Source organism: Strix aluco, chromosome 25, assembly GCF_031877795.1.
Source record: "Strix aluco isolate bStrAlu1 chromosome 25, bStrAlu1.hap1, whole genome shotgun sequence".
NCBI lineage: Eukaryota > Metazoa > Chordata > Aves > Strigiformes > Strigidae > Strix > Strix aluco.
In genome coordinates this window covers 3,264,514-3,279,711 of record NC_133955.1, presented here as the reverse complement: position 1 = coordinate 3,279,711, position 15,198 = coordinate 3,264,514, and the positions used below count along the sequence as shown (strand labels likewise).

Here is a 15,198-nt window from a genome sequence, read left to right as displayed (position 1 = left end):
GACACCAGCTCTTCCCATGGGGGAATTCATCCCAAATGCCAAAACCAGAGCAGAATAAACCCCTTTCCAAGCTCTCCCTGGGCTTGCTGGGGTCTCCAGGCTGCTCAGGCTTCCCCGCTCTCTGCACATCCCCATCCTGGAGAGGGACACGCTCAGGGGTAGGGATGATTTTGGAGGTCTGCCCGCCCTGACCCACCTCTCTGCCCTCTTCCACCCCAAGTCGCATCTCCCAGATGGTGCTTACCCCAGCACCCAGCCTTCCCCCAGCACCCAGAGCATGGGAAGAACCTCAAAAGCCTCCAGGAACTTGCAGCAGCTCGGCCACCCCCGAACGGGCTGTAACCTGCTCATTTGCATGCCCTCATCACCTCTAATTAAACCCGTATGTTGCCAGTGCTCTTTCAGCCCCCACCATCTCTGGAAATTCCCGGGCTGTGGCTGGGCTGTGCTGCCAGGATGAGAGACAGCAAAGCAGGATGGGTCCCACGTATACCAGGGTGCCCCCGGGAGCACCGGTTTTCCCCTCTTTACCCCAAAAGCAAGATGCTTTTTGCAGATGTGTGATCAAAACCATGGGGCCAGCTGCTTCTCTGGAGGTAAAAAAAGCTTTTTATGTGGCCATATGTGCCTTCACAGGGCTCCAGCCCTGCCCGTGGACCAGGACAATGGCTCAGGATTTGGGGGGACCCAAGTGATTCTGCAGCACGTGTAGCTCCCTCGCTGCTCTTTTCCATTTCAGCCTCTTTGAAGCAAAAAACCTCACAGTGCGAAGGTCACCAGCCGGGTCACAGAATCATCTAGGTTGGAAAAGACCTTGAAAACCATCTAGTCCAACCATTAAGCTAACACTCAGACAGGAGCTGCGGCCGTGTGTGTCCCCGGCTGAGCTGGGCACGGGTGTCTACCATCCTTGTAACCCCCCCCGTGCATCACCCACTCGCCAGCATCTTCTCCATCACCCTCCAGAAATAAGAGAGGGAAAAAAAATCAGCAGCAGGTTAAAAAGCAGAGGAGGATGGTGCTGCTTCCAGGGTGCTGCTTCTGGAAAGCCTTTGAGGACATCATCAGAGGGATTTTGGAAAGCCAAAGATTTCTTCCTGTTCCTCAGAAGAGATGGGATTCAGCGGCACGCTGGTAAAGCCGGGAAAAGCCGGAGCAATGAGGACCAGGATGCCCCACGGCCACGGAGCTCATGGTACCAGGCTTGGGGCTGGGAACCCAAGGGGTGTGTCCCTTGGGGCCACCCCAAGGATATTCCCAGGGAAGTGAGGGGTTTGGTGGCAGCAGCAACCTGGGACCTCTGGGGATCACAGAATCCCAGAATCCTCTCGGTTGGAAAAGCCCTTGAAGCTCCTCCAGCCCCACCATGAACCTCACCCTGACCATTCCCAACTCCACCAGATCCCTCAGCGCTGGGTCAACCCGACTCTTCAACCCCTCCAGGGATGGGGACTCCCCCCCTGCCCTGGGCAGCCCATTCCAACGCCCAACAACCCCTTCTGCAAAGAAATCCTTCCTAAGAGCCAGTCTGACCCTGCCCTGGCGCAGCTTGAGGCCATTCCCTCTTGTCCTGGCGCTGGGTCCTTGGCTCAAGAGACTCCTCCCCCCTCTCTGCACCCTCCTTTCAGGCAGTTGCAGAGGGCCAGGAGGTCTCCCCTCAGCCTCCTCTTCTCCAGACTAAACCCCCCCAGTTCCCTCAGCCGCTCCCCATCAGACCTGTGCTCCAGACCCTGCACCAGCTCCGTTGCCCTTCTCTGGACATGCTCGAGTCATTCAATGGCCTTTTTGGAGTGAGGGGCCCAAAACTGAACCCACTCATCGAGGGGCGGCCTCACCAGTGCCGAGCACAGGGGTCAGATCCCTTCCCTGTCCCTGCTGGCCACGCTGGTGCAGATACAAGCCAGGATGCCACTGGCCTTCTGGGCACGCTGCTGGCTCCTGTTCAGCCGAGTATCAATCAACCCCCCCAGGTCCCTCTCTGACTGGCAAATGATGGTGGAGGAGGAGACGCAGCCCCCAGCGAGCCCACAGCAAAGGGACACAGATGGTGACCGGGACCCAGCGGTGGCTCTGGGTGCCACACTGGCTCCGTGATGCCCTCCTCTGGTGGCCATGCCAGGCGGTTGCCTAATCCCCTTGGCAGGATGCAACCAGGGTGATGCAGGAGCATCCTCCGGGCACCCACCTGGGACTCCCCGTGCTCTGTCTCCAACCCTGCTGGTTCAGCGCAGAGGGGTTAAAACCACGGGCAGGGAGGGGACACGGCGCACTGGGGTGGCTGTGGACTGGGGACAGACTGAGCAGGGTGCAGGGAGACAGGGTGATAGCGGGACTTCACCAACCATCCCTCCATCTGCCCCCCACATGTCACCCCAAAACAGATCCGGGCCTGGCTGCCATGACAGCTGGGACATTGTCTTGTCACCAACGCCACCAAGGACACCCCGTGGGGGGCAGGACTTGTGGATTTGGGCATCACCGAGAGGGACATCCCGACCCTGGGGGCTGTGCCGTGCCATTCCTCCGGCCCAGGGAGAACGATCTGACACAATTTCCCAGCTGCCAAGGGGTTAAACCATCCCCATGTGTCCCCAAAATGACGGGGAGCCGCTGGTCCCCAGCAATTAGGCGGCAGGTCCCGGGTACACCGCGGTCCGCCCCACACTTCGCCTCGGTGACGTGGGGACGGATCCAGGCTGGCCGGTGGTTTGTGCCGCTGGCCGGCACCCAGCAGCCGGGAGCCACAGCTGCTTTCCGGCACCGCGGCCCCGGTGGCACCTGGCCGGGAGCGATGTGTCACCGGTTCATTCCAGGAATTGGTGGCCCCACAGTCCCCCTCCGCCTGGGCACCCCCAAATCTGCACCGACCCCACGCTGTCCCCCACGTGGGGACAGGGTGGGTGGCTGGTGGCGGTGTCCCCAAGGCTGTGTTGGTGTCCCCCCACCCAGGAGCTTTACAGGGCAGAAAAGGGGGTGCAGGATGGGGCCGTTTTTCTCCCCAGAATACCTGTGATTTGGGGTCAACTCACTGATTCGGCACATTTTGACGCTGGGGGTTTCTAAACCTGAAATGGCAAAAGGCGTCGGCGTCGCCCGGGGCTGGAGGGGTGGGAGAAGCCTCCGAGCCCCTTCCCGGCTCTTCCCAAGGGGGTTGGTGGCCCCTGGGGTCTTCCTGAGCGAGAGGGCACGGCCTGGCTGGGGCTGCGAAGGGAGATGGCGCCTCTGGCCGGAAATCGAGGGGAAAAAAATAAAAACAGGTTTTTTATAATATTTCTGCAGCTGGTGCCATTCCCAGTTTAACCAGTGGAATGACTGGGAGGAGCTGGGAAGGGGCGGGACGGGCATCCTGTCCCTGCAGAGGGGTGGACATGGATGGGCCATGGTCCTCCCTGTGCTGTGGGTGCTGCCGGGGGGGGATCAAGCCCACCCCACACCCACGAGTGTCATAAAGAGCCGGGGAAGGAGCCGGATTCCTCCAGCCTGACGCAGCCCCCGCGCCACGGCCAAGCCCGGAGAGGCAACGGGATGTGACCGGGGAAACTGAGGCACAGCCGAGCTTGCGGCGGCGCTGGGGGTATCGGGGTGCCTCGGTTCAGCCCTTGGGATGTGGCTGGGGTGCAGGGGGAGCTTGGGGGTGGCCGTGGACACCCCTGGGTGCACAATTTGGGACCGAGCCAGTGCCACCAGCGTCCCCAGTTAACGAGTGCCCCATGGGGTTTGTTGTTCTTGGCACGGGGACTTGGCTTCCTCCTCACAGCTCGTCACCCCTCTGAGGCCACCCCAGTGCTGGGGACAGTCACTGGGAAGGGACCCAGGTATCGGGGAGCTCTGGGCAGGGCCAGAAATGCTGTGGCACCCCAGTTCCCTGCTCACACGGCTCCCAGTCAGGGGGGCTGGGTGGACTGGGTCCCCGCAGGGTGCTGGGGAGGGGTGCTGTGGTGGCGCTGCACCCCAGTGTGGCCCAGCACTGACTGGCTGGTGGCACTGGGTGAACTGGGGGGCAGCACAGGGACAAGCACCTTTCAGCCAGCCAGCACCCACGATCCTAAATAGATCCCAAATGCCTTTTAAATCCCTGTCAGAGCAGGACAGGCCCTCGGGGCAGGGGGCTAAGGGAGGAATTTTGGCCCAGATCCCAAAATCCCCCCCCACTTTGCTCCCCACACCTCTCCCCAAGTCCCCCCCCTCAAGGCAGGGTGCCCAGTCCCTAAGGAAGAGGGAGGAGGGGGACCATGTCAGGGGACACCCCCCCCCCCCCCAATTCCCTTCCACAGCAGTATATCTACTGGGGGGGTGCTCAGCTATTGGGGGGCTGTAACCCCAAACCTCCCACCGGGACTGTGATGCCACAGAGCAGGCGGTTGCTTGTGTCCCCCCCTCGAGAAGTGTCACCCAAAGGTCCCCCAGTGCCAGGGACCCCGGTGGGGTCGGCGCTGCCAGTAGGTCCTGGGGTGGCACCGGGCACGTCAGGGACCCTGCACATCTGGGGGCCTATATATGGGGGGGGGGGGCTGGACATCGAGGGGGGTGTGTCACACATCTGGGGACACGGGCGACGTAGGGACGTGCTGCCCTCCGGTGGCCGCAGGTGGGACTGCACCCGCCCCTCCCTGAAATGGGGAAACTGAGGCACGACCCCAACCCCTGCACCCCCTCCCCGCTCCCTGGGGGCCATTCCCAGACACACACACACACACACACCCCCGTCATCTTGTCCCCTCGGTTCTGCTCGTACCTGTCCACTGACGGTCCCCGAACACCCCCCCCCCCAAGGGGTGTCACCGCCTGCTCCGTGTGACGCTCTCGGGTACGAGGTCCTGGAGTCGGTGGGGCCAGTTTGGCCCAAAAACATGGAAAGAAAATGGAGAGAGAGGGTCAGCCGGGGTGTGACAGCTTGGGGGGCCGGGGGGGCACCCCGCACAGCCAGTGATGCCCTTGGGGACACAGTGGCTACAGCCCACCCATCCCATCACCCCTCCCAAGCTGCACCAGGACCAGCGCAGAAAAACCAAAAGGCTCAAAAATGAACCCAAAAGCCACCTCACTGTGCCAGGGGAGGAGGGCCAGCAGGTCACCCCGGTCCCCAATCCCTGGCCAGTGCCAGTCACACCGTAGCCACCCAGTGTCCCCCAGCTCGAGGGGGGGGGGGGGGGGGGAGGGACACAGACTGGGGCTGGAGCTCTCCCCGATGATCCTGGGGGTGCCCAGGGACGGCTCCTGCAGCGGGGACCCTGCGGGATGGAGCAGGGCTGGGCACCCAGGGGCGGGGGTGCCCCCACGGCGCTGGGGACCGTGACCCTGCTGTCCCCAGCCGTACCAAGGTCACGGCCCCGCACGCCGGATCCAGCCCCTTCCTTGGCACAAACCACCCTGGAAGGGTTTTCCCAGTTTCGGGGCGAGCCCGGGGTTACCCGCCGGGCACAGGCACAGAGGTCTGTGGGAGAGAGGGTTGGGTGCTGCCATGTGGGGCGTCACCAAGGCTCAGCCCCGGGGGGGGGGGTTCAGGATGGCCTTGGGGTGGGGGGCACCCTGCCCTCTCCAGGCTGCAGCCCACCTGGGTGTCCCTGAGCGGAGGGCAGGGTGGGCACCCCAGGGTGAGCGGTGGGCGGTGGGGGCTGTGCCAGGTGGTTGTCCCCCCCCTTCTCCATGTCGTTGTGTGTGTCCCCCCCCCAACCCCGCCTTGAAGCAGACGCCATCGGGCAAAGAGCAGGCGGGTGCGGTGCCGACGTCAAGGCCTTGCCCCCACCCGTGCCACCCTCCGCTGCGCACTCCCAGCCCCGGCGGCCGAGCCAGCGGCACCGGGATTGGGGTGAGTGGGGGCACCCCGGAACAGGGACCCCCCCACTTGGTGACATGTTGGGGGCTGGGTGGCTCCGGCTGCTGGGTGAACCCCGCGGGGTTGGGATGGGACAGGATGGCTGGGGGGTGGGTGGGCAGGGGGGGGTCCTGCTGGGGACCGGGGTGATGCCACCGTTCTGGGGGGCTCCGGGTGGTTGGGGACACGCTGGGGGTGACACAGGGACCGTGTGTCCAGCCCAGGACCCCATAGCAGCATCGAGCTGTTATTGCCCCCCGGCAAGATGGGAGACCCCCTTCGGCCACTGGAGCAACCCCCCGCCCCGGTGAGTACCCTGGGGACCCCCCGAGGGCTCCCCAAGAGGGGACCACACCGCAGGGCACGACGGTCAGTCCGTCCGTCTGTCCATCCAGGAATGAATACGACGACAGCTCTGGCGCTCCAACGGGCCAACAGCTTCGTCCGCCCCAGCGGGAAAAAGCTATCTACAGTGAGTGAGGTCTGCACCCCAAAACCCCCCTGCTCCCACTCCCCCAACCTGTCCCCGTCCCCTGACCCCGCGTGTCCCCGCAGACCAGCGCAAGGACTACAGCCAGACCCTGCTCAAGCCCCAAAGCGATTTCCAGCACCACGTTGAGGTAGGAGACCCCCCCACAACTACCCCCGAGCACCTTCCTAAGGTGCCTCGCTCCGTTGGCAGAGTGTGGGTGGGTCACAGGGCACCCGGTGCCCCCCGGTGCTGTGTGTCGCCCTCCCCCCACCCCAGCACCTGCTGACGATGGCGCCTGGAGAGGGACGTCCGCAGCACCCAGGACTGCCTGGCGCGCCTGAAGGGTGCTGGAGGCTCAGGGGACGGTGTGGGGGCAGGATCTCATCCTGCAAGTCAAGGACCAGGAAGTGGTGCTGAGGATGTGGAGAGCAAGGTACACACCCCCCTCCCAGGGCCAGGGCACCCCCAAAAGCCTGGTACTCCCCAGCCAGGGCACCCAGCTTGGCCATGGCACCCACTGCGGACCCAGCACCCCCATAAATCTGGTGTTCCCCCAGCTGTGGCACCCCCTGCAGCTGTGGCACCCGCCCATAACTCAGGCATCCCCCCCCCCAAAATGGCCCTTGACCCCACCCAATGGCCCCGACACCCCACTCCAGCCATGGCACCCCACGATCCTGGTACCCCCCTTCACCCCAGCTTGCACATCAGCCTCCAACACCCCCCCCCCCAGCCCTGGCACCCCCCCTGCACCCCCAACCGTAGCACCCCCTGGCCATAGCACCCACCTTGGCCTGACACCCATCCTGGACCCAACCGCCCCCCAAATCCGGTATTCCCCCACCTATGACACCCCCATAACCTGAGTACCCCCACACCCCTTGCACCCCCCCTTGGCCCTGGCACGCAACACCACCCCCTGCACCCCTATAACACTTGCACCCCCCATAACCATGTCCACCCCCCAACCCCACGCACCCCTACAAACCCGGCACCCACAACCCTACCCCACACCACTCCCCCGAGACTCAGCACCCCCAAAAAACCTGATACTCCCCTCACTGTGCCACCCCACCACCCCCCCTTAACCCTTACACACCCACAACCCTACAAGCCCCCCACGCCCCAGCACCCCCTTACCTCTGCCCATACTGACTCCTCTGCTCCTCCTTCCACTGCTTCAGCAGCTTCTCCAGGCTGCTCTTCAGCATCTCTGCCTGGTACAGACCCAGCACCATCAACCCCCCAATCCTGAGGCGCTGCCCACCCCCCATCCAGCCCCCCCCTAACAGCGTGCAGGAGCGGAGCCCCCCGGGACCAGCGTCCTGCTCTTCCAGTGCGAGCGTCTGGGGGTGAGTCCTGGGGGTAGGGGGGGGCTGGATGGGGGGTGGGCAGCGCCTCAGGATTGGGGGGTTGATGGTGCTGGGTCTGTACCAGGCAGAGATGCTGAAGAGCAGCCTGGAGAAGCTGCTGAAGCAGTGGAAGGAGGAGCAGAGGAGTCAGTATGGGCAGAGGTAAGGGGGTGCATGGACTGGTCCCCCAAGTCTGCCCCCCCCCCCAAGTTGTGATGGGTCTTGGGGGGAAGATAAGCCCACACTGCCCCCCTCATCCCCCAAAGAGACCCTCTGTGGGCACAGACCCCTTCTGCCTGCTTTCCTCCTCCCTCTTGGCAGAGATCCCCCCTCACCCTCCTGGGGAGTGGATCCCCCCTTTTACCCCAGTACCCCAGCTCCTGGCTCAGCCCCCTCACCAAGGGCTCAGCCCCCCTCCTACCCCACACCCATGGGCACAGACCCCCATACCCCATCCTTGGGCTCAGCCCCCTTCCTACCTGACCCCCACAGACACAGACAACCCCCCCCCACCCCGTACCACATTCCAGGCTCAGCCCCACTCCCCATCCCTCTTGCCCAGGAGCAGCCTGGACATGCCACTGGGCCCAGCCCCCCCGTACACGCAGGGTCCCTACACGGCCCCGGAGCAGTGGGCAGAGATGCCCGAACCCGACTTCACACGCGCCCCCCCAGCGGGGGCTGCCCTCCTCGGACTACGGTGAGTCTCGGGTGGGGTCTGTATCTGCACCAGCGTGGCCAGCAGGGACAGGGGAGGGATCTGACCCCTGTGCTCGGCACTGGTGGGGCCGCCCCTCGATGAGTGTGTTCAGTTTTGGGCCCCTCACTCCAAAAAGGCATTGAATGACTCGAGCGTGTCCAGAGAAGGGCAACGGAGCTGGTGCAGGGTCTGGAGCACAGGTCTGATGGGGAGCGGCTGAGGGAACTGGGGGGTTTAGTCTGGAGAAGAGGAGGCTGAGGGAGACCTCATGGCCCTCTGCAACTCCCTGAAAGGAGGGTGCAGAGAGGGGGGAGGAGTCTCTTGAGCCAAGGAACCAGCGGCAGGACAAGAGGGAATGGCCTCAAGCTGCGCCAGGGCAGGGTCAGACTGGCTCTTAGGAAGGATTTCTTTGCAGAAGGGGTTGTTGGGCGTTGGAATGGGCTGCCCAGGGCAGGGGGGGAGTCCCCATCCCTGGAGGGGTTGAAGAGTCGGGTTGACCCAGCGCTGAGGGATCTGGTGGAGTTGGGAACGGTCAGGGGGAGGTTCATGGTGGGGCTGGAGGAGCTTCAAGGGCTTTTCCAACCGAGAGGATTCTGGGATTCTGTGCCTCAGTTTTCCCAGGAGCAGGGGGTGGGAGCGGGGTAATGGGCAGCAGAGCTGGGACCCTCCCTCTTCTGTCACCAGGCCTGCAGGACACCCAGCAGATGCCATGGACCAACCCCCCAGGCCAGGTCACGTCCAGCGTGGACAGAGATGTTGTAAGTCCCACCCCCCATCTCCCCCACCTCAGACAGGACACCCCAGCCCTCCCCACCAGCACCCACCGGGTCCATCCTGCTCCCGCAGGAGGTCCTCAACCACGTGCTGAACGACTTGGACCTCTTCGTGGTCCAGCTGAAGACAGCCTTGGCTTGGTCAACACCACCAACCAGAAGAAGAAGAAGAAGAAGAAGAACAAAGGTGGTGAGGGAGGGCTGTGCCCCAGGAGAGGGGCTGGCAGGGGTTCCGGGGGGGGCCATCCCAGTGCCAGCTCCCCCTCTCTGCCCCCCCAGCGCTGCCCTCCAAGGACGAGTACACGGACTTTTCCAGAAGGTGAAATACGCCTTCACCTCATGGTAGGTCCCGTTGGGCTGGATGTGACCCCAGGGCTCGTGGGCACCCCTGGCATGTCCCTGCCTGCTCTACTGCTGGGCTGGGGGGCTGCGTGGGGATGGGGGGGCTGCATGGGATGGGGGGGCTGCGTGGGGACACCTTTTCCTCTCTCCACACAGGGAAGGACCCACCAGCATGTGCAGGAACCAGATCCCTCCGAGCTGCTGCGTCTCATCTTCACAGCCCTCTCCTTCGTGAGTGCCCCCAAAAATGGGTCCCAACCCCTTACCCAGGGGTGACCAGCGGCTCTTGCCCCCCTCCCCAAGGGGTTGCAGAGGTGGGGGGGGGCGCAGGTATGGGGGGGTGCTGCTCCATCACCACCACCAGCAGGTCCTGGACCACTGCCCCAGCCCCAGCCTGGCCCCGGCGGTGGAGGCCCCGCTGCTGGTGCCAGAGGCGGTGGAGCTGCTGGAGAAGACCCTGCACCAGGATGACTACGGCACCTGGAAGAGCCTGGGCATCGCCTGGAACAAGACCAGGTGGGGTCCAGCCCCCCCACATCGAGTTGGGGGGGGGGGGGGGTCCAGCCCTGGGGAGGTCTGGGGGGGGTGGGTCACACCACCACACCACCCACCTTGGCTTTCTCCTGCCCGTCGCAGGGCAGAGTACCCCAACGGCGAGCTGGTGCCCGGCTACATCCCCGTCTTCTCAGATGGGTGGCTGCCCCCCCCCGTGGAGCAGGGACAGCCGGGGGGGGCTCAGGATCTCCCACCGCCTGCCTCAGTTTCCCCAACTCGCTCTCAACACTCGCCCTTCTCTCCGCTCCCCGCGCAGTCGCCGGTCACCGGCCGGAGGGACAATCCCGGCCAAGTGTAAGTGCTCCCGCTGCCCCGCGGATGCTGGGGGGGGGGGGGGGGCAGGATTCAGCCCCTGGCTGAGTGCTTCTCCCCCCCCCTCCAAAAAAAAATCTCCAGGGCCCCCTTCCCCGCCCAGGGGCTGGTCCGAGCCCTGTACGAGTTTCAGGGCAGGAACCCGCAGGAGCTGAGCATCAGGATGGGGGACACGCTGCAGGTAAAGCTCCTGGGGAGGATGGAGTGGGGACCCCCACCCTGCCTGCTGGGGGTCCTGGAAAGGGGGTGACAGCAGGGTGCTGCCCCCCCCTCCCCTTTTGTCACCACACCCCCCAGGTCCTGGACCAGCGGAAAAAGTGGTGGCTGGTGCAGGACAACCGGGGGGAGAAGGGCTACGTCCCCAGTAACATCCTGGAGCCGCTGGGGCGGGGGAATGGGGGGGGACACAGCGCCAGCCAGGTGGGTGCCCCCTCTCCCGCCCCCTCCCTGCACCCCCACTGCCAAGAGGGGGTGTCAGGGGGCCACCCCGCTGTTCCCTTCCTCTTATCCCCCGCTCCAGGACAGCCCCCCTAAACTGCACCCCAACTCCTCGCCGGCGGAGGTGACAGCCTGGCTGAAGGCCAAGGGCTTCTCGCGGATGTAGGTGAACCCCTGAGCGCCCCCCCCCGCCCCATGTTTCATTTGAGGCGGGGGGGGGCTGCCCTGCTCACCCCCATCTGTCCCTCCGCAGCACCGTGCGGTGTCTGGGGGTGCTGGGGGGGCACCAGTTGCTGCAGATGAGCCCAGAGGAGCTCCAAGCCGTCTGCCCCGAGGAGTGGCGGCGAGTCCTCTTCAAGCTCTCCTCCGCCAGGACGTCCCTGGGGGTGAGGGACCCCCCCCCTCCAAGCCCTGTGCCCCCCTCCCCACCCTGGGGTCCCCCCCCCACCCCCCCACTGCTTCTCCCTTCCCCTTCTCTGCAGATGGGTCCCAGGGATTGAGGCACCGTGTCCCCAACTGTCCCCACCACGCCCCTCCCAGGATGGAGCACCCCCAGGCACTGCAGGATGAGGGGGGGGCACGGGACACCCCACACCCCCCATCCCGCCTGGCCCCCCCAAAATGGTGAGCCACACCCTGGGGGTTAGGGGACACGTCCCCCCTCAAAGCCACGGGTGACATAAGACGGTGCTGGAGGGCTTTTGGGGACCCCCCCCCAGGAGATGTGCTGCTGGATCCCCCCCCCACCCTGGCAGGGAAGTGGGGGGGGTGGGCAGCCCCCCCCCCGAGGGGGGCCGGGCACGGTGAAATGTGTGTGCACCCCACAAAATGTAAAGCGATGGCTGTGGAAAATAAAGAGTGAAGAGTAAAGGGTCTGCAAGGGGGGGGGACACACCCCACTGCCCCTGTGTCACCAGTGGGGCCACCCCGGGGGGGCAGGGAGGGGGGGCAGGGACAGGGCAGGGAGGGGGACACGGGGTGCCACCCCCACCCAGTGAGGACCTGCCCAGCAGCACCCAAGGGACTCCTCAGGGTCCCCATCGTGGGCAGCCCCCCCCACCCCCCCCCCCGCCGTGCCCAGGGGGTGGTGGCAGCGAGGGGCCTATGGGACAGGGCTGTCCCCAGCCCCCCCCCCCCCCCGCTCTGCGCTGCGGGGGGGTCGCAGGGCACCAATCCCCCCCCCCCCATCCCCCCAACTTCATCAGCGCTGCCTCATTAGCGGGCAGGAATGAGCTAATGGGGGGGGGGCGGGGCTGAGCTTGTGCCCCCCCCCCCAACCCCATCCAAGCCAAGGTTATGGGGGGGAGGGCTGAGGCAGTAGAGATGCCCCCACTCACCCCACACCCACCAGCCCCCCCACGAAGGGTGGGGGCAAGCTCGGTGCCCCCCCCACCCAGCCCGCAGCGCTCCGTGAGGGGGCTCAGGGTGCCACAACTAAAACACTTTATTGTGTCGGGGGGGGGCTTCACGCCAGCGGTGCCCACCCCACCCCACGACGGAGGGTGCTGGGGGGGGGTGGGGTTAGGTCAGGACCCCCCCTGCCCCCCCCTTACTCCTTCTTGTTGCCCCACTTGGCCATCTTGTTGTTGATGGGCATCTTGAGGAAGCGGCTGGACTTCATGTAGGCAGCCACCTTCTCCAGGGCCTGTTGGGGGGGGGAAAGGGGGGGTCACAGACCTGTACCCCCCCCACCCCGGGGAGGGTGATGCCCGGGGGGGGTGGCCCAGCTCACCCCAAAACGATCCATGAAGTCCTTGAGGTTCTTGAAGGGCTCCAGGCACTTGGGCTCGAAGATGCGGTTCTGCTCCAGCACATCGAACATCAGGAAGTCCACGAAGGTGAGCTGGGGGGGGGACGGGGGGGACACACACACGCCGTGAGGACCAGCGTGGGGACAAACCCCCTCCCCATCCCCCCCTGCCCCCCTCGGGGGTCCCGGTGGTACCTTCTCCCCCACAAACCACTTTCTGTCCCCCAAGAAGTTGGAGAAGAGCTTCAGCTTGCCCGGCAGCTGCTCCAGGTAGCCCGGCTTGAGCTTCTCCTGCAGGAGGGAGGGGTGGAGGGGTGAGGCTGGGCCCCCCCCACAACCCCGAGTGGGGTCCCCAACACTGACACAAGCCCGGGAGGGGAAGGGTCACCCCCCCCCCGCGCAGGGGACACTCACGAAGTCGGGGTTGTAGCAGACCATCACCAGGCTCATGCGGAAATCCATGATCTGGTTCTCCAGCATGTCCACGCGCAGGATCTCCTCCTCCGTCTCGCCGCCTGCGGGGGCGGGGGGGCAGCGCTGGGGGGGTGTCCCCCAGCCCAGCCTAACCCCAACCCAGCCTAACCCAACCCAGCCTAACCCCAACCCGAGTCCAAGCCCAAACCTATTCCAACCCCAAACTCAAATAACTCTAAGCCCAAACTCAACCCCAACATAACCCCAACCCAACTCCAAGATCAAACCCAACTCTATTCCAAGCCCAAGACTAAATAACTCCAAGCCCAACCCCAAGCCCAACCCAACTCCAAGTCCAACCCCAACTCCAAGTCCAACCCTACTCCAAGTCCAACCCAACTCCAAGCCCAACCCGACTCCAAGTCCAACCCCAACTCCAAGCCCAACCCCAAATCCAAGTCCAACCCCAACTCCAAGCCCAACCCAACTCCAAGTCCAACCCCAACTCCAAGCCCAACCCAACTCCAAGTCCAACCCCAACTCCAAGTCCAACCCCAAATCCAAGCCCAACCCTACTCCAAGCCCAACCCAACTCCAAGTCCAACCCCAACTCCAAGTCCAACCCCCACCCCAGCTCCAAGCTCAACCCCAGCTCCAAGTCCAACCCCAACTCCAACCCCAAGCTCAACCCCAACCCCAAATCCAAGCCCAACCCCAAATACACGTCCAACCCCAACTCCAAACCCAAGCTCAACCCAACCCCAAACCCAGGCCCAACCCCAGCTCCAAGCCCAACCCCAGCTCCAAATCCAATCCCAAACTCAACCCCAAGTCCAAGCCCAACCCCAACTCCAAGCCCAAGCCCCACCCCAGCACTCACACATCTTGTGCTTGCGGGCGATGTAGCGCATGATGGCGTTGCTCTGCGTGAGCTTGGTGGTGCCATCAATGAAGTAAGGGAGCTGGAGGGGACACCAAGGCATGGGGCCACCAGGGCTCGGGGCCACCAGGGCTCAGGGCCACCAGGACACCCACCCCCCATAACCAGCCCCCTGCCTCCAGGCCACCTACGTTGGGGAAGTCCAGCCCCAGCTTCTCCTTCTCGTTGATCCATTGGCTCTTGTCGTAGTCGGGAGCTGGAAGGAGCGGGAGGGGGGGGTGTGTTGGGTGACACCGTGTCCCCCCCTGAAAACCAGAGAGCTTGAAGGGGGCGTGGGGACCCCCCCGGCCCCCCCCTTACCTTCCCCGCAGCTGTACAGCTTGTCCTCGTAGGGGGTCTCGGTGTACTCCAGGAGCAGGCGGATGGCGTGGGCGAGCTGGGGGGGGGGGACAGCGATCAGTAACCCCCAAAATGGGGAAACTGAGGCACGGAGGAGGGCGAGCCCCGCCCCCCCCCCCCAGTCGTCCCCCCCCAACCCTCTGGGTGCCTCCAAAAACAACGCACCCCCCCCCCCAAATGCACGGGGACCCCCCGCAAGACCAGGGGACCCCCCCGCAGCCCCCCTCCCCAAAATCAGGGGGAAGCCCATGCACGGGGGGAGGGGGGTCAGGCCGCTGCACCCCCCCCCCCCCCAGGAGAAGGGCCCCCCCGGGCGGGGGGTGCAGCCCCCCCCCCCAGCCCCACTCACGCCGCGGATGTCCCAGTAGCCCAACACCGCCATGGCCGCGCGCGCCGATCGCTGGGGCCCCCCCGCCGCGTAACGCCCCCCCCCGGCCGCGTAACGCCCCCCCCCCGGCGGCCTCGCCCCGCCCCTTCCTCGGGGGAGGGGCTTAACCGGGGTGGGGGGGTCTTAAAGGGACACGGGGCTGTGTGCGGCTGGAGAAGAGGGGTATTATCATCCCCCCCCCCCCCCCCCCCCGGGGGATTACGGGGCTCCCCTGTTTGTATTGGGGTGCTCTTTATCCTGGGGGGGTCTACAAGCCCCCCCCACAAGGGGGTCCCCCTTATCCTGGGGGCTCATGGGGGAACCCTTGGCATTCCCCCCCCCTCCCCAAGGTACATGGGGATCCCCCCCCCCGTCTTCGGGGAGCACGGCCCCCCCAGTCTGGATGAGAGCCGTCGCATGCTGGGGGGGGGGGCACGGGGACCCCCCTTAAAACCTCTCCCAGATGCACGTGGGGCCCCCCCTTATCCTGAGGGGCATGTCCCCCCCCTTGCCCCCCCCAGTGTGTCTTGGGGCCTCTGCACCACCCTCCACTGCACGGGGGGGTCCCCCTTACCCAGGGGGGGCACGATTTCCCCCTTTACGTCACCCAGGGTGCGTGGGCAACCCCC

General features: G+C 65.2%; 2 protein-coding genes across 2 annotated transcripts; one reads left to right on the top strand and one right to left on the bottom strand.

Moving 5' to 3' along the window:
- Positions 1-5,646: 5,646 nt before the first annotated feature.
- EPS8L3 (EPS8 signaling adaptor L3) lies at positions 5,647-11,259 on the top strand. The gene is given in 24 exon segments (XM_074850310.1): positions 5,647-5,809; positions 6,035-6,122; positions 6,211-6,287; positions 6,371-6,435; positions 6,564-6,578; positions 6,580-6,627; positions 6,629-6,701; positions 6,704-6,720; positions 6,845-6,967; positions 7,580-7,639; positions 7,725-7,801; positions 8,202-8,339; positions 8,952-9,006; positions 9,008-9,097; positions 9,186-9,237; positions 9,240-9,299; positions 9,392-9,436; positions 9,591-9,685; positions 9,822-9,970; positions 10,091-10,214; positions 10,425-10,502; positions 10,619-10,741; positions 10,842-10,921; positions 11,013-11,259. Coding segments are annotated over 24 exon segments (2,142 nt in total).
- A 926-nt stretch (positions 11,260-12,185) lies between these two features.
- Positions 12,186-14,630, bottom strand: LOC141934536 (glutathione S-transferase Mu 1-like). The gene is made up of 8 exons (XM_074850055.1): positions 14,552-14,630; positions 14,164-14,239; positions 13,995-14,059; positions 13,804-13,885; positions 12,924-13,024; positions 12,705-12,800; positions 12,492-12,602; positions 12,186-12,404 (listed from the first exon to the last, which is right to left on the bottom strand). The coding sequence occupies exons 1-8, from the start codon at positions 14,582-14,584 to the stop codon at positions 12,309-12,311; spliced, it is 660 nt and encodes a 219-aa protein (XP_074706156.1). The 5' UTR covers positions 14,585-14,630; the 3' UTR covers positions 12,186-12,308.
- Between the last annotated feature and the right edge of the window lie 568 nt (positions 14,631-15,198).

What these genes read in the sequence shown, in the direction of transcription:
- LOC141934536 (XM_074850055.1), bottom strand. Translation starts at nt 14,584, where the DNA reads ATGGCGGTGTTGGGCTACTGGGACATCCGCGGC. An exon ending in GCTACTGGGACATCCGCGGC is followed by an intron (nt 14,240 to 14,551) that starts GTGAGTGGGGCT and finishes CCCCCCCCCCAG; the next exon opens with CTCGCCCACGCCATCCGCCT. An exon ending in ACTTCATGGATCGTTTTGGG is followed by an intron (nt 12,405 to 12,491) that starts GTGAGCTGGGCC and finishes CCCCCCCAACAG; the next exon opens with GCCCTGGAGAAGGTGGCTGC.